This window comes from Rhinolophus hipposideros (genome assembly GCF_964194185.1).
Source record: "Rhinolophus hipposideros genome assembly, chromosome: 26".
NCBI classification, from domain to species: Eukaryota; Metazoa; Chordata; class Mammalia; order Chiroptera; family Rhinolophidae; genus Rhinolophus; species Rhinolophus hipposideros.
Window position 1 is genome coordinate 25,872,550 of NC_138072.1, and position 27,763 is coordinate 25,900,312.

The 27,763-nt window shown below is 51.4% G+C and overlaps 1 protein-coding gene across 3 annotated transcripts in view; it reads left to right on the forward strand.

The window, feature by feature from the left end:
• The first annotated feature begins 6,474 nt into the window (after positions 1–6,474).
• LOC308493360 (uncharacterized protein C1orf198) overlaps positions 6,475–27,763 on the forward strand; it is a 29,794-nt gene continuing 8,505 nt past the window's right edge. For 2 of the 3 annotated variants that reach the window (XM_081039403.1, XM_081039405.1), the window contains exons 1-2: positions 6,475–6,844; positions 18,196–18,246. In XM_081039403.1, coding sequence (XP_080895529.1) covers positions 6,503–6,844; positions 18,196–18,246 — 393 coding nt within the window. In that variant the 5' untranslated portion in view covers positions 6,475–6,502. The remainder of the gene's footprint in view (positions 6,845–18,195; positions 18,247–27,763) is intronic. The other variant, XM_081039404.1, reaches the window with a different exon arrangement.

The window sequence follows — 27,763 nt, forward strand, 5'->3', positions numbered from 1 at the left end:
ATTGCTCAGTATAGTTGGTTCCACCTAGCTATTGGCTGTGGATATAGGAACAGAACTAATATTTCTGAAATGTAGCTTTCTTGACCCCGCGGGTCTCCATTGTATGATGTTTTCAAAACAGCTTAATCAGCTGTCCATGTATGGGGTTTTAGCCCAAGAAAGGCGCCATAGGGAGTCCACACTGGCTTTGTGGAGGGTGACAGCCTGTGGGTGCTACACCAGCAGGGAGAAGGGACAGAGCAAGGCAGGTGGGGACACTCTCTCCCTTGGTGACTCTCTGCCCGCAGGTGGGCGTGCAGCCGCTGTGTAAGCAGTGTGGCCGCCTTGCAGTTGCTCAGCTGTGTTTGGACCCCCCTTGACTATTGTCCTTATGCAGCAGTGTGGTTTCTGCTGCAGCCACCACAGTTTAAAGGAGAGGGGATGCAGTGAAGGTCAGCAGGACGGCATTTAAACCCAACTTATAAGAATCAGTGGAATTTGGATAGGTGGACGTGAGGAAGAAGGGCGAAAGCCCTTCTAACCAAACCGACAGAAGGACATACAGCTCATGCCTGTCCCAGGCTTTGGGGACGGACTGGGAGGGAGGGTGGAAAGCCAGAGAAGGCCAGAGAGAGCTGAGGCCTAACGTGGTAACAGAACGGGAGACACAAGCATGGAGGGCTTGTGGAGGAAGAGGAGGCTGGCAGGGGTGTGCAGGGCAGTTTGGAAGGACTGGCTTGAGGTCGACAGGTGTCAAGGTCACTGACACCAGCACACACGTGGCATATTTGCAGTGTTTGGGAGCTTCTCACTCTCTGTTGGGAAATGTGAATGGCTCACAGCACTAGATAATTTTAATGTATCTATTACACAAACGATATTTTCAAGGAAATTGAAAAGTAAAACTCAATTCCAGACACTTGACAGACGACTGTTTTCATTTTTGCATACTTGTTGGCATCCTTCTTAGCATATTGGTATTTTGATGGTATTTCAGGTTAAAACCATTCAAGAACATAGATTAAATCCAAGCAGTAACAGTAGAGTGAAAAATATTGTGACTCCCGAAAGTCAGGCTTTAGAGCTTCATGGTTTACCCGCGTCCTGAGCTTGGAGAATGACAGAGGTGAAGGAACAGATTCCAGTGTACCCCCTAAACGCCCCGAGGGAGCCGGGTGACCACCACAGATCTCATGGGGTGACATTCACAAGCCAGGAGCCCGTGTAACAAACGTCTGAGTAGCCTGCAGAGAAGAGAAGAGGGAAGAGGCCGCATTCCACATCTGGGAGCGTTTAGAAGTCGAGAACAGACAGTTTAGATGCGAGAATTCCCTTATATCTCAATCAGTAAATCATTGCCGCATACTTTCATGCCCTCTGCCCCACTGGACATTTTTACATCCCTCATTCTCTCTCTAAATACATTTATACACTCTTATTAAACCATAGATTTTATATGAATCTGAAGCCATTTCTGTACTGTTTAGGTTGCTATAACAATAATACCACAGACTGGGGCTGAAACAACAAACATTGTTGTTTGTTTGGAAACTGGAAAGTCCAAGATGGAGGTGCTGATAGATCCACGTCTGAAGAAGGCCACTTCCTGGTTTGCAGGCGGCCACCTTCTCCGGTGTCCTCACAGAGGCTGTCTCCTGTCTTTTCATCAGGGTTCTACTCCATCATGGGGGCTCCACCTTTATGATCCATCACCTCCCATAGTCTGTCACACTGGGGAGTAGGGCTTCACCACATGGATTTGGGGGGACACAATGTGGCATCCGTAACACACATGAAGAATGCCCCAAACGCTGGCACTGTCTTCCCAGGCCACCAGAGTCTGAGATCAAGCTGAAAAGGAGGCGGTCTGTCCCGTTTGGGCCGACCTACCTACCTCCTTTCAGGTACATGTGACTTTGAGGACTTCTCCTCACCGGGTGGGGTTTCTACAGTGGGTAGGAATTTCAGGTGAGGGGGGAAATGAACAACCGCTTCTGGAGTTGTTCATATTTTTACAGAGGACTAAAAATCTGAGGCTTTTCTAAATGTAAAACTTCAGGCAGCTAGACGATTTTTGTTGTTTCCAAGAGGCCTTTTAGCATTTTTCACAGAGCGGCTAAGCTGGTTATCTTTGCTCCATAAAGTATGAGGTCAGTGGAGAGAAGGGCCCAGTTTTGAGCCTCAGGTGGGTCACGTGGCTTTGTGCAGAGAAGGTGATTCTGTACCTGTGGGCACAGGGAGTGCCCCACACCTGCCCGGACTTGGTGACAGACCATGGTTGTCTCAAGCAAAGCTCTCCCTACAATTGGAAAAGTGACCCAACCTCTCAAAATATTCAAAGTACATTTTCTGCCAACAGTAGATTTGTAAAATCACCTTGTGTTTGCCTTGGTCAGTGAACACTGCCCTCCAATCTCACCGTGGACCAGCTGCCTTCCATCACACGTCCTGTCTGGGTGTGGTGTTGGGGGCAGAGCAGACACCGGTCAAGGCAGCACCTGGAATAACCAGTAATAGACCTGGAGATGAGTCATGGTCTTTGGGGCCGCCTACCTCCTAGCAGAGCGGCCAAGGCAGGCTTATCCACCAGCAGACTGCCCTGCCATGTCACCAAACAACTGCCTTCCCGAAACTGTCATCCGTTTGCCACAGTGCCTGGAATTTCCCCAGAACTTCCAGCAACCAGCTTGCAAAGTGTTTGAGCTGGTTACCGGCTCTGAGAAGCGGACTGGAATGCCTGTCCTAGGTTTTCCATCACCTCAAAGGTATCTCCATGGGGAGGGGGCTCACCAACTGGGACAACAAGTGCATTCAGCAGACATTTGTACTAAGTCTATTTGACATTCAGCTGTGTCGTAGGCACTTTGGGATGGGCAGCAGGAGACAGGAAAGAGCCCTGCCCTGTCTTCAATTAAGAGGAGTCCTGAAATAGCCATTCATAAACACCAAGAGACTTTGCATGTAGGTAAACAACAAATACAGGTCTCCAGAAGTGTCCAGGGCACCCTTCAACCATGGGGATGGCCTTGCTGTTTGTGTCTCTCTCAGTAGGTTTTCAAAAATGGGGCTGACCCAGAGAGAGGGGTTCCAGGGCAGCAGAAGTGTAAGGGACGTCTGGGTCATTGTCTTGGGTCGTTAAATATTATATGGAAAAAATAAGCACTGTTTCACCAAAGAGTAACTTGGGAGCTTTAATAAATTATAGCCATAAACTCAGTTTCTTATTAATACCAGTAATTAACGTTAGACACAAAAATTAATGGGAGAGATTTAACAAAAGGTGAAGAAACCTGTTTTGTGAATCTCGATTCCATCTCAGGCTATTAGAGGCAGTGGGGGATAATCGCAAGTGAGTTTTTTCCTGTGATGCCTCAGTTTCCTTATTGTAAAGAGGCGATAATAATGCAAACTCTATAATATCATTCATTTATTCATTCATAATTCATTAGAAAAATAGTCATTGAACCCTTACTCTGAATCAGTCATTCTTGTTCCCAAGAGTAGACAAGACAGATAAGGTTCTCCCTATTGTGGAGTTTGCATTCTGCTGGGAACTCGAGGACACGTCTGAGAAAAATAATGGAAATGGCACTTGCAAAGGCAGAATGCCCCACTTCCAGACACCAGGGACACTTTCATCCTTACTTAAAGCACTTGTTGCTGTGTCTCCTTAACTTCTCAGAAAAGCTTTTCAGGAATGAATGCCACTTTCAGGTCCCGGAGAGCTGACCTTTCATGGAACACCAATCGCCCAGCACCAACAGGTGGAGTAAGAACAACCCTGTATTCTGTCTCACACCCTTTTCTCTTCTCTTCATGGTAGCAAAGACCTCAGTGAAATGTTGGTGAATAAGGGAAGGCTTCTTGGACCACTGCAAGGTTTTGAAACATTTCAGAGTCAGGGATCACGTGCTAGTTAGTCTCTTCATTTTGTGAACAGAGTTCACTGGCTAAATCCAAGAATTTGGCTGCCTCCATCCAAATTCTTGCTTAGGACGATGCTGTTAACCTAAAAATAAAAGGCCACCTTGAGAGGTAACAAGCATTTATTTGAGATCTAAAAGAATATCTGTTCAGGAAGTACTGATTCCGGCAGAACCTCAAATAGTGTTCCAATTAAGTGAAGGCAAGAGGTGTTTATGAGAAGGGGAGGGGGACAGTGACATCCACAGAAGGAAAGCATTTCTATTGGTGCAGATGAGCCAACACAGTGATGCTAATTCTAAAGAATGTTCTTGCTTTCCAGTGCAGTTGTCATATCTGCTTTCTTGTTACCCTTGCAAACAGTTGTTTGGGGTACAGTGCTTCTTCGGGCCCAGTCCAAAGGTTATGCTGTCCAGTTTTAACATCCCAAAGGTTGGAGGAGTAAGATGTACAGGCAGTTCATCTGGGATGTGAACTCCAACTGGGTTTTAAAGTGGCTCCATTTATATTGTTTACAATGCTTAGCACAAGAACCATCCCACTATTTACCTTATTACATATTTCAAACTTGTCTATTTTTATTTGTTCCCAGGAGAGCGTGAATATACAAATCTCCCCTCCCCCACCCCCAATTTCAGCCAAGTCATTTGTCAGAGACATTTAATTCCTGAGTTTCTTCTTATAATCTGGAGGTCGTTTTCTCTTAGTTACCCCTTATCCAGATCATGGCATTTACATACTTGGCTGCTGTCCCTGAGTTATTTCATACCATATTTACACACTGACTCCTCTGGCAATAAATGATATTTGATCTGAAACAATCAGGATGTGATTTTTTGAAAGCAACACTTGTTTTTGGCACCTGCTTTGAAAACCACATGGGAACAAGTTTCTAATAGCACAGAACCTCTCCTATGTGAATTTTGAAGCTAGCTTGAAGATGTTAGTTAGGTTTCAAGAATACATGTTAAATATCACCCACGTAACTAACAAGGATTGGGGGGTCGAAGTCAGTAGGACTCAGGTTAGTGTACTGGGCCTACCTAGCAACTTAAATAGAGAATAATCATACCCCAAACTCCTCTCAACCTAGTGGCTCAAGCATAGTCCTTTACATACGGTAATCCAGGCTACTCGGGTAGCTTTTCCCACTGCTCCAGGATACCAGGCTGATCACATTGTTGTGATAGCAATATGTTTTACTGCGGAGCTTGTCACATTCATGACATTCCAAAAATATTTTCTTAGGCTCTCTGGGCAGGAAGATAAGGCCATTTCACATGTCAAACAGAACTTTGTGAGTTAGTTCTACTATTGTGTTCAGGATTCTCCAAGTGTTGCTTGGATGCCAAGACAGGCAAAGTAACAGCTGAAATGCAGTTGTTTTTTTAAGAACAAACACTTATTCTCATCTGAGACCTGTCACAATCTTGTTCAAATCAGCCAGATGGTAAAGCGGATAGGGGCTCCGTATAATTTTAGTGTTCTGGAGCACACTTCAAAATGACCACCCTGGACCCCATGGTTGGGATTTGGCTTTTGTGTCTGAAACTTGCGCCTGTCTTCAGTTTACAAACTTCCTAGCGGCTGAGAGTTCTCCTGATTGCTGAGATTCCAAAATAAATCTTGTCTTTTCATTTGTGGTATCAGAGAAAGCAAAGGCCTCGTGGCGACTTGGGGACAACCTCTTCGCGGGCAGTGGCAAAACACAGTACAGGTGTGCCGGACGGCATTTTGAGCTCCCCCGTGCTTCATTTTACTCCTGTCTCTTTAGGAGGAGAGGGCACTAATTTCCTTGTAACACCCCAGTCCAGTCCCCACAGGTCACCCCTTCGGCCTCCTCGCTGCTCCCTGCTCACGGCGCCAGGACCTGGGCCCAGTGTGGTGAGACAGCTCAAAGAAAGCGAAATGGCTCATCAAGGATAGGGACCGGAGAGGAATAAGGCGGCCGGCTACTCGGTCCTGGGACGCCCGGTTGCTTTAGGCACATTACAGAAAAAAGTTTCCTTTGTCAAACAAGTGACCACGTGGCGCTATGGCGGTCACCAGCAGCAATCCCGTCAAACCGCCGGGCGCTGACTTGGGGACGCGCCAGCCACCTTCCGAGCTGGCCACGGGGAGCCTCGAGAAGTGGGGGCACCGCAGGAACCCACAAGGGCAGACCCGTAGGATTCCAGGAGCCGCGGGGACGGCGCAAAGGGGACAGGAGGGCGGGGTTCCCGGGGGTGGGCGGGAACGGGAGCCGATGTGCCCGGGTGGGGGCGCGGAGGGCGGGGGTTCCCGGGGGTGGGGGCGCGAAAGGAGGGGTCCCCCGGGGGTGGGGGCGCGAGGGGCGCAGTTCCCAGGCGTGCGGGCGTGGAAGAAGGGGTCCCCTTGGGCGGGAGCGGGAGGTGGGGGCGCGGAAGGCGGGGTCCCCGGGGGGGGGGGCGCGGAGGACAGCTCGCCCGGGGGTGGGGGGAGGCGGAGGGCGGGGCTCCGAGCCGGAAGGGCGCCGTTGTCCGGGGTGGGGTCGGGGCGGAGCGAGGGCGGGGCGGTGCTCCGAGCTGCGGGGCGGGGGCGGGGGCGGGGGCGCGGGGCGGGGAGCGGCGGCCAGCCGGGCATGGCGTCCATGGCGGCGGCGATCGCGGCTTCGCGCTCGGCCGTCATGAGCGGGAACCGGCCTCTGGACGACCGGGAGCGGAAGCGCTTCACCTACTTCTCGTCGCTGAGCCCCATGGCCAGGAAGATCATGCAGGACAAGGAGAAGATCCGCGAGAAGTACGGCCCCGAGTGGGCGCGGCTGCCGCCCGCGCAGCAGGACGAGATCATCGACCGGTGCCTGGTGGGGCCGAGCGTCCCCGCGCCGCCCGCCCCCGGGGAGCCCGGGGGCCCCGCGGAGCTCGCGCGCTTCCCCGGCCTGCGCGGACCCACCGGCCAGAAGGTGGTGCGCTTCGGGGACGAGGTAGGCGCCCCGGCCGGGCGGGACCTGCCCGAGTGGAGTCGCGCCCGGAGTCGCGGTGGCGGGGGCTGCAGGGGATGAGCCGCAGGGATGGGGATGGAGTGGGTGGGAGGGGCGTCCCGGAGCCGGAGGTCGTGGTGGGCGCTCCCCGGGAGTTGGGCGACAGTCGCCGGGAGGTCGGTAAGGACCCTCTGTCCAGACCTGCTCCGCTGGGCCGCACCGCCGCTGGAGGCAGCTGCCCCTGAGCGACGCCGACCAAAGCGGAAACAGCAGGACTTGAAAGCCGAGGAGCCTGAATTCTAATCCACTTATTGGATGGCCGTGGGTGGCTTAGCCCCTTAGAGCTCCGTTCCCTCCGTGCAAACCGAGGGTACTAATACCCACCCCATGCCTGCCAAGGACGGCGCTCAGCGAATTATATACGTTAGTATTAGCATTAATACTTGTGAGCTGTATGGGGAAAGTGACATGGCCAAGCAAGATAACTAGAAGGAAGAAGTGCCTTCCACGATAAGGAGGTGAAAGCCAAAGCCCTAAGACGTTTCCTGAGTGAGCACGAAGTGTATGGAGCTTTGTTTTGGGAGAGCATAGCGCCCCGTTTTTCCACCGAAAAACTGAGGGGTAAGTTTAATGAGCTCCAGCAAGACGTGGTCCGTTTAAGGGCAGTCTGGGTCTCTGACCTAGACAGCGTGCCCAGACTTTTAGAGGGGTGGTCACTGAAGGAAGAAATATTGCAGCTGTACAAGGGAAACCTGGGGTCTGACTCATTCCAAGTCACAGGGGCCTGAGTGTTCTGTACTGCTGAGAGATGGGGTCTTTTTCCTGGAATGTGTTTAACTAAAATCTGTTTGGTGCCATTAGATTTTGCACTGTATTTATTTGGCATTTCAAACTCAACTTATGCCATGAGGGGCCAAGACAAAAGGAGGGAGAAGTACAAAAATGAGATTGTCCCCTGTTAAGGCTGTGAGGCTGCAGGGAGGAGGGGCTGGGCTTGCAGAGCTTCTCCCAGGAAGTTGTGGACTGTGGGAGGAATTCTAGTTAAGAATGAGGTTTAAGTTTGATTTTCAGGCTTGGGTGTGCTGACACATTAATACAAAATGTTTGTGGTCGTAAACCCACTTTAATGTGAGGGAAGTTTGAAAGGACAGAAACATGCTGCCAGCAGTGCTTTATTCTGACTGAATCAAAAGAAAAGTCTCCATTAGACTTTAAATTCTGAAGGCTTTGCCAGGAAAAACAGGGCGTGGTAAGCTGGAGAGACGAAAATATAGGTTTAAATGTATTCTAGAACTCAAACAGTGTGCAAATACATGTCTCTCTAAAGACATTTGCAGGGTTTGCACTCAGATTTGGGTGTGAAAATGCAGGCAGCTTCTCTTTGGAAAACTCAGGAAGAAATAAACACGAGAGGAAATAAACCTGTAAGTACTGTACTTACACATGTTAGCCAGTGACTCAGTTCTCCTTAGTTTGGTGTCTGGCTAATAATATCCACAGGCCTGCTTATCATCAAAAGCCCATGCCATATAAGGGCCCACTGTCACTGATGAGGAAAGATGTGGCCAAGTGAATTTTGTACTCTGATTCCTTAACTGGGCTCAAGTGAGCTGTTTCTGAATTGGCATACCCAGTGTAGTTTAAAAGCAAATGGAACTGTTCACTGTGGTACCAGCATATCCTTCCAGGACCAAACCAGCCCTGTTTTTCAGAACTGAACTCAGTTTTGCAAAACAGGCTGAGAGCATGCCCCAGAATGCCTCTGGACCAATCTCAGCATGGATGGCAGAGAGACCGCGATACTGAATTTGAGGAGAGGTCCGTGGAACACTTTCCAGGGCATATTTTTGCCTGCAGTCACTGTTTGGCTTAGTGGCACTAGGGAGTTTAACATGCAACCCCAGACCTGGCAAAAGGTTGGCACCAAAGTGGAGTCAGTAGTCTCATGCCCAGGAGGAGGGCTGGCCCCCAGGTACAGGGGGCCATGGATAAGGACAAGTGGGGGGTGACCCGAAGGCTGCTAGACAGAGCAGTCCTCATAGGTGGCCCCAGGTTTGTTCAGAAGGGCCCTAAACCAGATTGAGTAGGTCACTCTGTCTCTTCCCACTTGATCTGTCTTCTGATGTGATCCCAGGGGCCTCCACAGCCAAGCACAGAGTGGAGCATGCTGCCCAAGGCCCTCCGTTCCTGGCCAGCCTGACCACAGCTGGCGTCCCTACGGCCCTCTGACAGATGGCTGCTCCCTGTGAACCTCAGCTCTTGCTCTGGCTAGTGTCTATCCTCAGACGATAAGCAGGGGTGGGCCTCGGTAATCCTTAGATGAAGGACCCCTGCCTGGTATGCTAAGGTTGTAATAGAGTGAGAGAACAAGTCTGGGCTTTGTAATCAGTCTTGGGTTTGCATTGGACTCCTCTCATCTGGCCTTTTGACGGCTGTAAATCACTAGCTTCTCTGAGCTTCGGTTTTCTCACCTCTGCAGTGGGAACGGTAACAGGATGATAGTGGACGTAATAATGCATACGAAAGGCCTACGGGCTTAAAGATGGTTGCTGCTGCTGAGAGAATATTAGTATTATTAGCTGATCTCTCCATTTTCACTTATGAAAATCACTGACTATCATGGAATAAACAAATTCGTGCTGTCACTAAGCCTGGAGTTGGCCATGTGAGAGTCTCCCTGCCTTGCTGGCCCGGGTGACCTGCCTGGGGCACATATTTGAAGCCGCGGGTTGCTGTGTCCACAGTGCAGTGTGGCCTGTCTCCTCATCAGCAGGCACACCAGCCTCAGATGGTGCCTTCCTTTCAGCTACCTGAAGGACAAGGACGTGGCCTGTTTCTTTGGAGACCCCCTCCCCCATCACCAGTAAGGTTTTTCTTTTTCACATGACAACATTTTAAGTGAGATCATACAAATATAGCCTCCAAATGTGACCATCATCTAGTTCTTCTTTTGCAGGACAGACAAGTACAAGCCTGGTTACATATTGATGGTCCTAGCTCTTGGTGGCCGCGAGTGTCGTCAGGGATCAGTCCACATGGGGAATCACCTCTGCAGTGGTACTGCTCTTGTAGGACCAGCATGTATGTGTTGTCTTTTGCCCTCGCCATCTGTGAAGGGAGAAGACCAGGCGCAGACCGGCCTTGCGGGTGACTAGCCTTGAAGCCATGACGGCCTATTGGATTTTCAGGTCTTCCGACCTTGGGACTCAGTTCAGCAAATACATCTCCCAAGCCTATTGTATATTAGAAACTAGAGGCATTCTCGCTTGGGAGTACTTAGTCTTCCCATTATCTTCAGTGGCTCCTTCAAAAATCCCCCATGTGAATTTGTGACTTCAGTACAGCTTCAGGGCAAGGCCACCAGCCCCTCCTGCCCCCGCCATCTCTCTGGTGCAGAGCCCCTGGAGTCTCACACCTGGAGCCCAGTCACGGCCATGTCCCCAGAAAGGCAGCAAGGTGCTGCCCTCCTAGGGTGGCACCCAAATGAGTGGCCTCGGAGGTTTCTCTCAGGCTGGCAGGCCTGCCTTGGAGCAGACACAGACATTGAGTTACAGCACTTTTGCAAATAGATGCTTTTAACAGCCAGACTGTCCCTGTGCTTCTCGATTGCTGTTCTTCCTCCAGCAGTAAAGTTTTAACAATGGCTTACTTTGGGCAATGAAGGTTTGCATTTTAGAAGGGTTTAGAGATTCCCCCCAGCCTGCTTCTGCTGCTACCTCTTACCACGTAGGAAAAAAAATACCCTGAATTTTTAGGAATGTGTTGTTCTGCTGCCAGTCCCCACTCCCAGACGCCTTGCCACAATGGAGCCGCATCTGAGTATGTTGTGAGAGTTACAGGGCTCTGAGCTCTGCCACATTCTTGGCTCCAAACAGACCATAAGTGGGTGACCCTGGAAATTTCAGCAGTTGTCTCTTCTAACCTCTGTGTAAGAAGGTGGGTCTGGGCATGAGTGGTATTTCCGTATTCCAGCCCGGGGGACCCTGATCTGCATTTTGCGAGCTGTAGAACCCGGAGTATTAAGGCCTTAGAGTTGGACAGCTCTGTCCCCTTCAACAGCTTAGCTGGACCAGCTACTGGTGGAAGTGTCCCCTGGGTCCCTCCCCCTCCTGCAGGATCCAGGGGGCATGCTGGCAGCTGTTACTCATTTTGGCCTTCTCCTTTTTGGGGGGCCGAGTCTTGGCCTCCCTGACTCCCTGACGCTTGCCTGAGTCTGCTCCTCCTCCTGCAGGCCTCTGAAGGCCCCCGCTCACCCCAGCCCTGCAGCCCACCCGGCTCGGCTCTGGTGGCTCAGGAGGCCTGGGGTCAGTGTGGAATGCCCCAGGTCAGCTAATCTTACTGCTGTCCACTCGTCCACTGGGCATCCTTGGGACTGCCCACAAAGGGCCTGCCTCACCCTCCCTCCTTAGGGTCTAGGCTTGGCCAGTGTAGGTGTTTGTTTTTTAAAATAAACTAATTATAAGTTTATAAAGTCATGCACCTGTATGTTACTGTTAAAAGCTCCAAACAGCACAGAAGTAGCATTAGGATGCAGTCACCAGCGTCCTTCCAGAGCTTTCCTGCACTGTTAACCCTTTGTTAAATCTGATTTGGCTGGACACATGGCTTTCTGACACGGGCCTGTGACCCGGGAGGTGCCCTCGTCCCCTGCCACGTTGGCAGCTCGGCCTGTTCCTTTTTCAGCCATTGGCAGAAAAACGAAAAGGAAATTTGAGAGTTACTTTCTCAGTATTCTGGACTTGTTTTTTTAAGGAAGGTGGAATGTATAATGATGATTCCCACCTCTGCAGATCTATGGATGTTTTTAGAAAAGATGACAGGGTGGATGTGGTTGTTTGCGTCCCTGAACCTGGGCTTCTGAGCCCGAGCGGTGCCAGATCCAGTTGCATCGGCTGTGAGGGGGCGGCTGTGGGCCTCTCGCAGGGGCTTTCCCGGCACACTGTGATTCTGTGCCCAGAGTAGCTCCTGCCGGGTACCCTGTAGCCCTGGGGCTCCTGGGGAGGAAGATGTTAACGGGCGAGCCCCAGGAGCTGAGTGGGAGGCTGGCTCCATGGCTGCCAGGGAACAGCTGTTACAAAGAAATTAAATGACTAGTTCACTGTCAGGCAGGGAGTGGGGGGCAGAGCTGGAAAGTATGTTTCCTGGTCTGGAGTCACCATTTAATTGACAGGAGTCACTTTTACACTTTATGCAAGAGATTCCCTTAATACTGGAAAAATTATCTGTTTCTAAAAAAAAAAAAAAAAAAAAAGATGAAGACCCGACCTGTGTGTTTAAACTTCCTGGTTGCTTTCCTGCTCATTGCTGAGGCTCTCCCCCACACACGTCTGCTGCCATTATTATCATGTTGGTGCCATGTGCTTGCTCCCGTGTCTGTGGACGCCTGCGTGCAACTGTCCTGCAGCTCAGTCACGGCCGCTCGTCTGTTGTTGGAAGTGCAGTTCTGTCCTTCCACTTATGGAAACCCTCTTATCTCAGCAGAGTTAAATATATTACAAGTTAAAGGCAAAAGCATCAATTCCATAAATAGATAAGCAATAGTCCCTACGAATAAGCAGTTAGTAAAAAAGAGCGTACGCATATTTTAATGACTCTTCCTCATTCCCCCGCCCCATTTTCGTAAAATGTATTTTTGAGAGCAGTTTTAGGGTCACAGCGAAGCTGAGTGGGGAGTACAGAGAGTTCCCAGACTCCCCGTGATCACAGCCTCCCCACCAGAGGATACATCATCACAACTGGTGAACCTACGCGGACTCGTCGCTGTCCCCAGAGTCCACAGTTGGCGTTAGGGCCACGCTCGGGGCGGTACGTTCTGTGGGTTTGGACAGACGCCTGCTGCCAGGGACCCACACCACAGCGTCATTCAGAGCATCTCACTGCCCTCGGGAAGCAAAGCCGTGAGCAGTTTGCTCGTCCCGTTGGGAGCACGCAGTGTGCAGCTCCCTCAGACTGGCTCTTCCACTTAGAAATGTGCGTGTGGCTTGAAAGCTTCTTCTTTTTAGCACCGCCTAATATTCCACTGTCTGACGTCACTAGAGGGATGACATAGTCAGCAGCCTAGCAGAGTGTCTGTCCCTCTCCTGCAGGCTGTGCCTTATTTCTTATTTCTCTAGCTTATAGTATTTCAGTTTAAACTAATTGCCTGTAAGCCAAGATGCCACCATCTAGCAACGAGAAACTCGCTGAACTTTCGGATTTCGGGAGCGCAGTGACAATTTATGATTCCAGTGAGCACCTTGCAATATTCTGGGATCCTGACGCTGCTCTGAGTCACTCAAGAAAGATCATGTACTTCCGGGGCGCATCACGGTTGGGATTCTAACGTTCAGAAACTCCCGGGTGGGAGGTGGCATTAACGAGCTGTGCCCCATGTCCTGAGTGTCCCGGACAGGAGTGTTTCCTGCATGTTACATACTGTAGTCCGGCAGTGCTGTCATGGGAGATGCAGTTGTAGTCATTTTTCTTTATTCTGAATGCCAGGAAGAAGAGAAGGAAACACGATTCTCATTACGCTGGAAGCTTACAGCAAACTAGGGGACTGTTCATTTGCGGTGGTTGGTTGCACTAACATGCAGAGCCCTGATTTTGCCTGCTCCAAAGGAGGGTGTGAGAGCTGGCCCAGAAAACCTTGGGCTTCTCTCGAAGGCAGCCTGGACCAGTGCTGGTTTACGAGATGTCCTTATTTGGGGATGATGACAGCCACCTAGTAGAACTGATGGAGGGCACCTCTGCCCGGGGTGTGGCCTGGCAGACAGAAGTGGGGTCAGCAAGCACCTCCCGTGTGGCTGTGTGGCCAGGTGTTCCGATGTGAAGAGGGAGTCAGGCATCCTGTGAAGGACCAAACAGATGAGCTGCCCATTGGAATGGCCACGCGGGCATTACCTAGGGAGTTGTCGGTTCTGTAAAACTAAGCCAGGTGGAACCCACAGATTCCGCCTGTTGCGACAGCACCCCAGGTGATTCTGGTTTGCAGCCGGGCCCAAGCACTGCTAGGCTCAGGGTACCCTTCAGCGTCCTGAGTCTGATGTCTATGGACAGTTCCAGTGTGAGCCCAATCCAGTAAGGCCCAGGGCAGGAGGCTGTTCCCACTGGATACCTGTGACAGGTGCACCATAGAGCTGGCATCTTGTTCAGGCTGAGGCTGCAGGAAGACCCCTAACTTGTTCTTCAGGGAGGCCTGGGGTGTAGATGAAGCTTTTGGGGGGCTGTAGGGGATGGCGGAAGCAAGTCTTTGCCTGTTACAGGAGAGGGCCACTTCCTGTCTGCTGGCTCTGTGTGGTGAGACCTCACAGGTGACTTCAGAAATCCCACGCTCCCCACTTCCTCTCTCGGGGCCTGAGGGGGACCTAAGGGACACCCACTGCAGACAGTGCCACCCACAGGTGCTGTCTCTGTCCCACACGCTGGAGATGCAACAGTAAAGTTCACTGGCCCAAAGATTGGAAAGAAAGGTATAAAAGAAGAAATGCTGTCTACTCAACGTTTGTTAAGCGGAAAGGTGAATGTTTATAAAATTTCACCATGTTTGAAATTTGAAATTAATTTGAAGTCCAGAGTTTCTTATTTTAGAATACTTTTGAAGTAGTCATGACTTTTACAGAGAAATCATAGCCAATTATAGAGGAGTTACTTGTAACCAAATAATTTCCAAAGCAAAATTACCAAAATCCTTTAAAAATTGAATTGCAGAAATTACATTTAATGTAGAATGTGGTGAATTGGCTGCAGCTGAAGTGTGTTGGGAAATGTGTAAGGTCGGCTCCAGGGGAGTGAGGTGGAGGCGCCCTGAGTGCAAACCCCCAGGTGACTCTGCCAGGAGCCGGTGGGGTGGGTGGGGCGGGGAGAGGACACCACCGTGTAGTGTGATAGACGCACTTTCCATCTCACAGAAGCAGTAGATGCAGATAACCTCGAGAGCGTGGACAGTAGCGAAATGTACTAATTAGGAGATGATGAGCTTTGCATATGTATTATTTTTGTGGGTTGTTTTTTGGGGAGGGACACACTTTTTGGAAAAATAGAGCAACTTCAGGTTCTCAGCAAAGCCGAGTGGAAAGTACAGAGACTTCCAGCCCACCCCCCATCTTGCCACAGGCACCCAACCCCGCACTGTCAGCACACCCCACCGGGGGCGCTTTACAGTGGTGGAGCCCACGCTGACACTACACTGTTCCTGGAGCCCAGGGTTGGCATTGGGTGTCCTCTGGGTGAACATTCTACAGGTTTTGAGAAAAGCACCGATCGCCACAGCTTGGTGCAGAGCTTTTCACTGCCCCAGAGCCCTCTGTGCTCCGCTCGGTCATCTCTCCCTCCCTCTCACCCCTGCAACCCCTGATCCTTTTGCTGTCTCCACAGCTTTGCCTTTTCCAGAACGTCATATAGTTGGAATCACACAGTATGTAGACTTTTCAGATTTTTAAATTGTGGTAAAGTATACGTAACATAAAGTTGACCACTCGCCATTTTTAAGTGCACGTGGAGGACATTGCCATCAATGTCGCAGTCGTGATGAGTTGCTGCCAGCTTCTCCCGCACACACTGCTGCAGCCTCCAACAGTCGCGTGTCTGGGGCCCCCAGAAGTCTTAGAGCGCTTTGGCGCCCTTTCCTTACCAGGTCGTCGTCAGTGCTGGAGCTTTCCTGCGAATATACATTCCAGGACTACGGGCAGCAAGTGTGGATTCTTATTTTTAGAAATACTTTCTCTGTTATGAGGGGACGCTGTGGGGAGAGCATTTCTCAGACAACAGCAAGAGCTCAGGCCACCGCACAGTAGAGAAGGACACTTGGTGCGTGTCCACCCCAGAGCTCGGAGCCGCATGGGCACCCGCAGAGCCTGCCGCGTGTGCTCTGGCCTCTGGTAATTGCCCATGGCTGTGCCCCACGGCCCTCTGTGGCTTCCCCTTTGCTTGTTGTCCCGTGCAGTGCTCCAGAGAAGAGATGCAGTGCTATCTCTGGTCTGGGTGGCTCTTGTGGAACAGGATTTCACTCTTGGCCAAAGTGAAGCCTGCCCGGTGCCCTGTGGTCTCAGTAGCAGATGTGTTTCTGTGCTTAGGCCCCGGGGGCAGGTGCAGGAGCCTTCCAAGCAACCCCACCGAAACATGTGACTGTCGAGGTTCTGGTTGCTTCTGGTAATCATGGGAGTAGAAGAAAGAGCAGTCTGTGTGTGTCTGTACGCATGTGTGTGTGCATGTGTGTACACGGGTATGTGTGTGCGCACGAGCGTATGTTTGTGTGTGCGTATATGGTGTGCCACTCCAGCTGCCTGGGAGCCTGTTCTTGCTGTCGGTGCTGTTTGTGGCCGGAGTGTGCAGCCAGTGGCTGACATCAGAACTTCAATCACATTTTTGTTTGGCATGTTTATTTTTCTTAAGCACTTTATTATTTTTTACGAGCTCAGAATTGCAGAAATCTAAGGAATTTGCCCCTTGACTCAGTTTCTTGCTGGAGCAAACAAAAAACTCTTGACACCATGTTGGGGAGAAATCACAGTGACCTTCTGTCTGTCTCTGACCCCTTGGAATTTCAGCTACTATGGGCCGCGACCACCGGAGACTGCAGGCTCACCAAGCCCCATCTTATACTCATTCACCTCCCAACGCCAAAAACCATATTATTTCAGTCCTTGAAGATTTCAAAGGGACTCAAGCTGCATAATTAATGTTTAGAAGGTAGATCATAGCACCTGTAAGGGGAGTGCAGCTCTGCTGTGCCCTGCCCTTGCCCAGTGGTCCTGCCCCCTTCCCTGCCCCTGCCTGCCCAGTAAATGTCCACGTGCTTTCTCTGTCCACTGAGGTGGCCATTGGGCTGTCCCACCTCTGGGTAGAAGGACTGTGTAGTTGGCAATTGAATTCTCTTCACTTTTTCCCCACAGGTTCAAATCTAGAATAAGTGAAATTTATATTCCATCAGCCGCCTTTCTTTTTCCCCCCTGAAAACGTCTATCTTGTTCTGTTATTTCTAAGAGGAACTTACAGGGTCCTGAGATCATAGAATTGTAGGAACTTTCAGGTCATTTAGCACAAGTGCACTCCCATCCCCCAGTGCATGCATGCGTGCGCACGCGCACACACACACACACACACACACACACACACACACACACACACGGGTGCAGGAGCCTGCGGCCTCTGCTGGGAGGTTCCTGGTCACAGAGGCTTGTAACTCACATTCCTCCAGGCAGCCTGTTTCCATTTTTGGAGGGACAAAGTTTATAAATTGAAAAGTCACTTGGCTTTAACTGAAATTCCAAACGGGAGGGAAGTGACCCACACTCCCTCTTATTTTAAGGTTTTGCCTGACAGCCAGGAGGGATAGCAGACATGCAAACCAGCTCAGGGGTTCAGGAGTTGGGACGGAGTTGGCTCTGAAGGTAGCAGGCTGGTCCGCAGACGGTTTGCCTTGTAGAGGAGAGAGAGCCAGGGAACCCAGTTCAGCAGGGAGTGCCTGGGGGTGGGGTGGGAAGAAGACGTAATTTACCTGGGGTACTATATGGAAGGACAGTCTCAACTTAAAATATTTTATTCCATTTTAATCTGTGTCACCCAATATGTCCCAATTTCTGGTTCAGAAAAATATCCCCAGTAGAAGCTGGGCACAGAAATGACATTTGCTGGCCCAAGAAGACAGCTGGGGGGTTGAAGCCGTCATCAGGGAAAGGCCATTTCCCTGTCATTTGTCGAGACCAGTGTGCAGACATAATGGATCCAAGGTCAAAGCCACAGTCACTGTTCTAAAGGGCTCTTTCCCCTGCCTGTGTGGTGAGGGTGGGGGTGATGTCAGTGTTCTCATTATAATTAGGCAGCTGCATTAAATTGGCATTTTCTTCATTGATTTTGCTGATCAATGCCTTTCAGAGCTCTGGTAGGCGTACGGGGAGGAAGGGGTCAGATGTGTTGGCATTGACCGGCAGATCGTTGCCTGGCATTCTTTTATTATCTTAGCCCTTTTAGTCCTCGTGGCAACCCTGCAAGGGAAGAGTGATTCTCCTTCTGCAGATGAGGAAACTGAGGCTTGATAGGCCAAGTCATCTTCCCGTGGCCGCCTGGCTCATCACTGGTGGGGCTGAGCCCTCGAGCCCCCTCCCCTTTCTACCCGGCCTTCCCATCATCGAGCCCTTGGTGGGGCCTCCCGGGCCGTCATCCATGTCTGTCTTGGCCGGGCAGGGGCGTGCCTGGAAACGTAGGGTGCAGCCACACTAAGAAGGTCAGCAGGTTCTTCACAGGGCAGCGAAACACCAGACTGGTTGCAAACCAGGAGTTGGGATTGTTCCTAAATTTTGGTTCATCCGTGGCCTTGGGGGATGTTTGCATGGGGTGTTTGGGTTTGGATTTCAGATTTATTCTTTTTATTTCAGGATATAACTTGGCAAGATGAGCACTCTGCCCCTTTCTCTTGGGAAACAAGGGTAAGTTGGATTAAATTTAGATTTGTTTGCCCTTTTAAAAAGAATTCCATCATTACGTACTGTTCGTTCATTCAGCTTTTAATGGACTCAGAAGGCAGCCGTCCCACTGCCAGGCTGCAGGTGATGAGCCCCCTGCTGGTGGGACAGGAGAGGAGGGGGTGGTGGTGGAGGGAGGACACTGGTGTGTGATCGCCCGGGGCTCCCAGCTGTCCTCTGCTCCTGCCTCTGCCCACCACACCGAGCACCTTGGTAGGGGGCTCAGTAAGGCCACACTGTAAGGCAAAAATTGGGGGGCGGGGAGAGGGGAAAAGCTGCTTTCATTGAAATGAAATCAGAAAGCATCAGGGACAGGAAGAAGAGAGAGGTACCGGCAGAGACAAGACTGCAGTGCCATTGAAGTTACCGGGAAGAGTTGGCCCTAAGGTGCGAGAGGAAGGGGAATGCGCTTCGTACCATGTGCAGCTGAAACCGCCCTTGGATGCACTTGTGTTCGCTAATACAGCCCAACTGGGGTCACTAACTCTGGCCTGCCAGTTATTTCTCATTATTATTATTGCTATTATTGCTAGCGTTACTTAAGAGCATCAGGCTTGACTGATTTTAAGTCATTTCCCCATCCTCCCTCGTTGCCACAATAGAAGTGCATTAATAAGCAGCCAAATGACCATAAGCAGATGTGTCTAAACCAAGGAAAAGAAGGGAGAAGCCCAGAATTCTCTGAGTTCTAGAGCACTCGGTGCTGGGTGTGGAAGCTTCTTTTCATAAAAGACGACTCTGTGCCTGGAACAGGGCTTTCAGGCACTGGCGCTTGAAGGGCTCGGTTCTTGGATTTTCTTCTGTTCCCACAGTTGCTCTTTCCAGTAGAAATGGGCTCTTGGGGGGCTTTTGAGGAGGGTGCAGCTGGTCAGACGGCGGCGAAGCAGTGAGGGTCGGCAAGGGACCTGCGTCTTAAAATAAAACATTGGGCCAGGCTTCAGCTAGGGAAGGACAGATTTTCCTCAGCTGGGCCCTCTGTTTGATGAGATCACAGCAATGAAGACAGAAAAGTCAAAATACGTCATGAAAATGTCCTGACGCCTAAGCCATCGTGTGCCCCAGGAGAGTACCTACGCTCTTAAGACTTCACCTGGTGACGTGGTCCCAAATCAGCTGTTTGTGGGATGGCGTGATTCGTGTATTAGTAACTTGTGCAGATGACATTCCAGGCCAAGGTGGGGCGGTGCCTGCCTGGGACAGCTGCTGGGTGGGGCTCAGACCCTGGGCCGGGGTAGGGACAGGTGCCTGAACAGGTCTGGGAACAGGACAGCTAATGCAGGTCCGCATGGGTCACACTGTGCTGGTGCTGATTGTCCACAGATGCCAGCAGGGCCTCTTAGGAACCTGGAGAACTGAGAGGCTCCGTACATCCACCTTACGATGGGCCCCATGTTAACCTTCATCCACGTGGTAAAAACAGAGTTCTCGCTTCCAGTCCTCGTTTCCTTTCGATGAGAAAACCAGCTTATTTCACGAGCTGTTGGGCTCTGTGTCCTCACCTTTTGGTTTGATCTCTTGAGATCACAGTGTTAGGACATGTGGAGAGCATTCCAGAGAGCACAGGAGCTTATCCCACACCTGTGCCTTCACAAGGCAACATCAGCGTTGGGCTCAGAGCACCCCGCCCCCTGCTTCCCAGGCTTTGTCACGTGCTGCCTTAGGCCTGGTCAGAGCCTCTTTGGAGAGCTGCAGACGGAGGTGGCTTCAGCCAGGGCAGGTGGCCTGACCTCCAAAGGCAGGACTGGAGACTCGCGTGCCGCATGCCGTTGCTCACTGTCCCCCAGTTGCCACCTTCCTCCCCTCTGTCAGTTATGCTAATGTAGCAGATGGCCCCACAGCACCCTGGCTGCCAGCAGCCATGGTATTTCCTCATGATCCTGGGGGTCAGCAGTCTCAGGGATCAGCCACCGCTCTTTTGTTCACCTTGCCTGGGTGGCTCATGTGTCACCTGACACCCCGAGGGGTGCTCGCTCCTCTGAAATAACCTCACTTCTCTGTCTGCTTGGTGCTGGCCGTCGGCTGGGCCGTGTGTCCAGCGAGCAGTGCTGGGCTTCTTTGTGGTGGTAGAAGGGTACCCTGGGCCGGCGTGGCAGCCACACAGTGTCCCTTCCACTTTGTCCTGCTGGTCAAGTCAACGCACAGTCCAGCCTGATTCGGGTGTGAGGGAATAGACCCCAGCTCTCGGCGGAGAGTCGCAGAGTTTGTGGTTGTTTTTAATCTAACACTGTACCCAGCGCACAAAGCATAGGCAGCTCTGTGAAAGGACAGCTTCATTTGGTGACAAAACTCCTGCAGGAGAAAAGGTTCAGCCTCCCAATCTCTCCTTCAGTTGTTGTCCCCACTCACGTAACGCACGTTGGGGCTACAATGTCACGCCTGTTTCCAGCTCCTCAGCTCAGCAGCCTGAGTGTCGACTGAGTGAGTGCCCGGCCCTTGCTCGGCTCTGACTGTCAGCCCAGCGTCAGGCCAGCAGAGGCCTGGGTAAGCCCACCCAGGTCTCAGTGGTTGTGGCAGAGCTGAGGATCCCGGGGTTTTGGGGTTTCTGCCCAATGGCTGCATCTCTGTGGGCTCCTTCCTGAGGCCAGCCCATTGTGGTTCCACCTGCAGGTACCGAGGGTACAGTGCTGGGGCCTGGAGCCTGGGGGCCCATGGAGCACAACCTCATCAGTAGAGCCCTTGACGGATGGACGCAGAGTGGTCTCTGTAGCAACGGCTTCTGGGAACCTGCCCCGTCTGGTCCCCATCCTCACTGCCTGGCCCCGCCTTCCTCCCACACTGGCCCAGCCCGTCTGTCGCTCCTCCTCTTCCGTCATGGGAGGGAGGCTCAGGGAGGCTGCTGGCCCCAGCCTGGCCGGTGGTCGTGGTCAGCACCTTTCCCACTCATCTGTCAGCTTGGCGGGCGTGCTGGGGGGAGGGTGCCCCTGGGACCCCGCAGTGGATTCCTCTCTCATGCTACTGATGTTTCAAGAGGAAAAAACGCAGCACTTGGAATGCTGCAGAGAGGGGAGGCAGGGAGCAAGGCGGATTCTTGGCATTCTCAGTCAGGCTGGGCTGCGAGTTTCGAGGAGATGCCTGTGGAGGCCGGCTGGTCAGGCCTAGCACTGGGGACCCCACCCCTCCCCCTGTTTTCCTCCCCCAAGCTGTGTGGCCTTTCCCTTCCTGCCTCCCCTAGCCTTTCACCTGAGGTCAGCTGCCTATTTGGGGACAGTATGGACGCTCGGTGGGGATCAGTTCCTTGATTCCTTTGGTACCAAAACATCTCTGATGACCAATATAGACCATCCCCAGAGTGGGCAGGACTTCCGGCCCCTTCCTCGGGCAGAGAAGTGAGCTCAGAAGCTTCAGGGACCTGCACTTTCACCCCTAGGGTCAGTGTCACTGTTCCTGCTTAGTATGAGACCGGATGATGTAATATATAATATAATGTAATATAATATAATATAAGTAATATAATTTATAATTAATATAACATAACATAATATAATAAGATAAGATAAGACTGGGTCTTATATTAATTTTTGCTCCAAAAGATGCATTAGAGCTGATGGTCCGGCGCGGTCTTGTTTTCAGGGAAACACAGTAGAGGGTCCCCTCGTTTCCAAGCTCTGCTTGCTGTCCCTCCTCACTGCCAGCGGGTTCTGAGAAGCACAGTAATGGGGTTGCGCTGTCCCCCCAGCACAGCTTGGAGCCCCCCAACCCTCCCCAACAAGACCCAGCGGTCTACCCAGCTGTCAGGTCTCCCTCGCCGTGTCCAGCAGCCCCTGGGCTGCCTTCACCCCACAGGTTCTGTTGTCTCCTGCCTCGGCGGCCATCCTCTTAGCTCTTGCCCGAACTCCACCCAACCGTCTGTGAAGGTCTGGCCTACCCCCCGACCGGTGCCCGTCCAGTTTCTGTGACTCCCACCACACTGCAGCTGAGCAGCTCTCCACGTGCCCGCCTGTGCAGCCCTCCCCCCGAGCACCTTCCCGCCATTTCCTTGTTTAATCCTCACAGCAGCCCATTTCACAGGTGAGGCATAAAGTGAGGCGTGTGGAGCAGACGTGGGGCCCAGGGCCGTGCACAGCCTCTGAGTGGCAGCGTCGGGCACTGTACCTCTACTATGTTCCTTTGGGAAGTGATGGGATAAGTACAGACACGTTTGTGTTGTTGGTGTGTCTTGTCCCTGTGCGATGACAAGGTGCTGGAGGGCAGACTGTCACTTGTCCCCAAACATCATGAACCCAGGATCTGGGTGGGGCTCCTTCACACCCACCACTTGTTGGGTCTCTGTTGGGTTTTCTTGGGGCTCACATTGCCATGGGGCTCCCCACATGGGCCTGGGGACCTGGTGGGATTAGCACACTTGTCTGCCCAGCTCTGTAGGCCCCTGGGCTCCCTGGTACAAATATGGTCCTTGGGCGCCTCAGGGTTCGGGGCGGGTGAGTGTCTTCCAGACCCCCCCACCTGTGCAGAGGGTCCCACACCCCTAGTCTCCAGTGGCCAGTCACTGCCTTTTCCCCGTCAGGGTGTCTGTCACTTGTACTAATTTTATGATTCTAAAGTTCTTGGTATTTTCCCGTCTTCTTCGTCCTCTCCCTTCTTTGGAGGGGGCGGTGGGAAAAGTACATGTTAAATGGTTTGTGAATTTATTAGGATTTGCGCCAGTAAGCCACTGTGTCTTCTGACAATGTTTCTGCAGCCTTTGTTCAACAGTTTGGATCTGCTGAGGCTGCCAAGTCCAACAGTTAGTTTTGGCTGCGGGTACTACCCCTTTACTGAAATTTTACACATTCCTCTCTAGTGAGTGGGGCGTAAAAATAGATACTGGGCTCAGTTGTGGTCTTTCTGATTTTAGAACGGACGTGGCCAGCTGAGACCCAGTTCCCCACAAGGGCTGGCCGACTTCTCCCGGCACACCCCGCCGGGACGTCAGCTGGCGCTTGGGACACTGAGGTGGGGCAGTCGGCATCGCTGGGCCGGAGAGGGCTTCCTATTTACTCCCCATCGCCAGTCTCGGTGATCTAAGGCCACAAAGCTGAGCCCCCACTCCGACATGGCCGCAGTGCGCTGACCATCAGCTGCTCTGCACACGCAGCGTCCTTCCTCTGGGCTGTGGCCCCGCGCTGTGCAACGGGGCTGGCGGCACCTCCTTTCCCAAGAGCTCTTTCTCCCTCCACACCTGGAAAAGACATTTTCTCCAGAAATAAGAAAATTCCACCTAGAACTTTGTCTTTCCACTTTCCTGCACTCATCGCGGGGTCCAATGGGGTCCCTCTGATACCCTGTCACTTCCATGAGGCTGGGTTGTCCCCCTGTTCACTGATGTATCCCAGTGTCAGAGGGCCGTTGCTCACAACCTGCAGCATGGCATGACCTTCAGAGGCCTGGGAGAAGGTGAGTAGGTCACAGTCCCTCTGGGAGAGTCCCCAGGACAGGACCGTGGCCTGAGCCTAGTACCTGTGAGGAGATTCACAGCTCCGACTCCTCGGCCCACACTGGGCACCCACAGAGGAGATGCAGGGTGCATTCACCCCAGCTCCTCTGTTCTTGCATGGACGACGCCTGCCTGTCCCGGCTATGGGAACAGTCACCACATGCCACGCCCTAGTGACCAGGGGAAGGTGTGAGGGAGCCTACATCCAGCGGGGAGCCCTCATGACCGTGATCACGGACGTGGAGCTTAGCTGAGCTCAGACTACACAACCAGGAGAGCAGACTGGCTTGTTCACTGAGCGCTTCCTGTGTGCCGGGCACTGTTCTCAAACCCTGAGGGCACCTGCACAGGTAACCTTCACAGCAGCCCAGCAGGTAACAGTGATGATCATTCCGTTTGTACTAGAAGAGGAAAAAGCCCAAGTGCAGGCTGGCGGGTGGTTTTGTGGTTACTGAGGAGCAGATTTGAGGGGAGGCAGGGGACTGGAGTGGCCACATCTGAAAGCGCCTTGGTTGGGCATCAAGGGGGCCACAGGGATGAGGTGGGCGTCTTTAGGGAGACAGTTCAGCGAGCAAAGGCCGCCCAGGATGAGAGGGCACGTGGCCGCAGGGAAGATAGCCCCGTGGGGTCGAGTCAGGGAAGTGAAATGGCCAAGGGAGCCCAAGTGAAAGGGACCCCTTCCAGATGACCCTCAGGTATGACTGCTCCTCATTGCAGTGAGTTTGGAGCCACTTTTGACTCTGCCCTGGTCCATATGCTCAGGCACCTTTACATCACGAGGTCCCTGGGGGCTGCAGTTTTTGGAGCGAGCAAGACGAGGTCCTGACAGGAGAAAAGATCCCCGGCTGCCCCTCTCCCTTCCTCCCGGCTCCTTCCCCACAGGTGTGTGTGTTCAGTACAAATAAACCCTTTTCCTCTGGGGTGAGCAATGGGGAGGAGACCCGGACCAGCACAGCTGATCAAGGAGATTGCAGTCGTATTTTATTTGCCAAACGAGAAACAACATATGCCAAGGGAAAAAGACTTAGGGGCGGATATGCTGGGACTTTTTTTTCTTCTGTAAGTGCTTGTTTTCCCCATTTTCACACCAAAGCTCCCCAAACCAGGTACATACTTCTAACCAGGTGACACCCTCCCCTGAGGAGCTGTCACATGCCGAAGGAGCTATGGGAACAGCCTTTGTTCTGTTTGAGGCTGTCACAGGCAGTTAAGTGCCCTTTCAACAGCGCCCAACGCAGTCCTGTGACCACTCTGGCCGCCGTCTCTGCAGCTTCCCTGGCTCGGCCCCTTGCTGCCCTCCACGTAGACCATGTTCAGCCTCGCCTTCCAGAGGCTTCTAAGCAGAGATTCCCCACCGGAGAAATTGCTGATCCTAAAAAAGCTTGGGGCTTGACGAAGCTCTCACTCTTAAGTGCCTTTGTCACATGCAATTTCCAGGTCAAAGTCAACTCTGTTCTCTGAATCTTGGTCTACACTTTGAGCTATTTTTAGCAATTTGCTTATTTAAAGAAACCATCCCCTCTGTACCCACAGTAGCTGTTCCATTCTGTTGTGGAATCTGAAGATAGCCAGAGTATAGGGAATGGTTCACTAAGAAATAATCCTTTAAAAGTCAAATTAGGTATTTGACATGCAGGAATCCTGCTACATACGAGGCTCTGTGCTGTTCATGTGGACGTCGCCCCTGGTGACCCTGCGTTTCCTGTGTGCTGTGGCCCCCTCTCGGCCTCAGGCCTTGGGCTCACTCAACCCTGGTTGAGGTTAAATGATTTACTCAATTGCTCCAAACCTCCATTTTTTCATTTGTAGAAAGAAAAGATTTTAAAAACAGCAAAAACAACAACAAAAAGTGCCCTGGATGCTTCCGGTCGTTTGCATTTGTACTGAACCACAGCACCTGGCACAGCCATAGCGTGGATGGCTTTTTCTTGGGTTTTCTTTCTTACAACATTGAGCTTTGAGGCAGCCGGTGCTTGCCATATGAACGTGAGTTCTTCGTGGCCCTGTCATCTCACTGGCCCTGGGAGGGGAGGCGTGTGGCCACCAGAATCCGGGCTTCTGGAAGTCTCAGACTGAGAACATTGTAGCTCTCTGGGTTCAGGGCCTGCAGTTCCTACAGGAAAAGCAATGTTTGCACCCTTGTCCTCACAAACATGTCTGTGCCCACCCAGGCGAGGGCTGTTTGTAAAATTGGAAAGACCTGAATCAACCATTACTAAGTGAAGGAATATAGATTAAAGTAATAAAGAACCATGTGTCATATTTAAGTTAACACAATCAGTTTTAAACGATTTTACTCAGTGGTGACATGGGAGCCGTGACTGATAACGCTGCCCTGGTGGAAAGCTGGTGGCGTTAGGAACTGGGGCGACTCCAGGAAAGCAAGTATGGTAGGGAATATGTGCACCTAGAACCATTAAAAAAAAGGCCCCTTTGTGTTTTGATGTTTTACTTCTGGAAGTCTATCTGAAGAAATTAACTCCAAATGGGGCAGAACTGTGTGCACAAAGATGTTTGAGACGACTTTAATTACAATAACAGAGATTAGAAATAGCAAATTGGTAAGAAAGTGGTTCAGTGGGTAGCGGGACAGCTCCTCAGTGAGGCATGAGGTGTGATCAAATAATACGGTGAATGTTTAAATAAGAACAAAATTACTGCAGTCAAAGACACATTGCCCTTAACCCCCCTCAAAATACTTCCCCTTGAGTCACACACACTTATCCCTGTGTTCTTGTCACTTTCTGAAGCACTTCTGGAAGTCCTCTTTCATGAGTATCTTTAGTTGTGCTGTCATGGCTGCCTCGACGTCCTGAATCCTGTTGACTTTGGGGAAGAGCCAGAAGTTGCATGATACCAGATCCAGTGAATAAGGTGGATGAGGATAGGGGTGGCCTGTTAGCTCAGTTGGTTAGAGCGTGGTGCTAATAACACCAACGTTGCCAGTTCGATCCCTACATGGGCCACTATGAGCTGCACCCTCCCCCCTCAAAAAAAAAAGAAAAGAAAAAGTGGATGAGGACACACGGTAATGTTTTTATTTGACAGAAATTGCCATACCAGAAGCGATGTGTGACACGGAGCATTGTCATGATGGAGGATGATTTATGGTACACTTTACAACACACCTGTCAACTGTAGCTCACACCCGACTGCACTGAATAAGTTGAAGCTTGTCACACACTGTTACTAAGGTTTGACACTGCTTCTGGTATTGAAGGTCCCTGCCGTTCTGTTGGATGACATCGGCAGCAGCATTCACCGTGTTTTAAGATCACAATGGAAAGGCTCTGTCACACATCGCTTCTGGTACAGAAATTTCTGTCAAATAAAAACATTACGGTGTGTCCTCATCCACTCTATTCACCGGATCTGGCACCATGCGACTTCTGGCTCTTCCCCAAAGTCACAGTGAGTCAGGACGGTAGGCAGCCTCCACAGCGCAACTAACGGCACTCACGAAAGAGGACTTCCAGAGCTGCTTCAGAAAGTGGCAAGAGCGATGGGATAAGTGTGTTCGAAGCGAGGGGGAGTATTTTGAGGGGGATTAATGGCAATGTACTGTAATCTTTTTTTTAATTTAAACATTGACTGTGGTTTTTGATCACACCTCATATTTTACACCTATTAAAAATATGGTTATAAAGGCTGTATAATACTGTGAATGATGCTTATGATTAAGGGAGAAAACAACACCCACAATTGTATACGTTAAGAAAACCAACCTCAAAGTGTGTATATGAAAAAGATTACACAAAATACAAAATGCAGATTATGGGAAGAGGGTTATCAATGACTTTCTTCTTTTTTCCAATTCCCAAGCTTTCTATAATGTAGTTCAACTACTTTCATTTAAAACAAACGGGGGACGTGAGGGTGTGGACTTGGCTTGAAGAGGCGTTGTCAGGGCGTGTGGAGTGGCGGAGATGGCAGGGCTTGTCCCACAGGGCATGGGCGCAGCCATCCCGCAGTGTATCCTGCTCGAGAGGGTGTCCGATTCCATCTAAGGGTTTGTTGGTCAGAACAGCTCAGCACTCTTATCTTTAGAGATCGCTGTGTGTAGCAGCG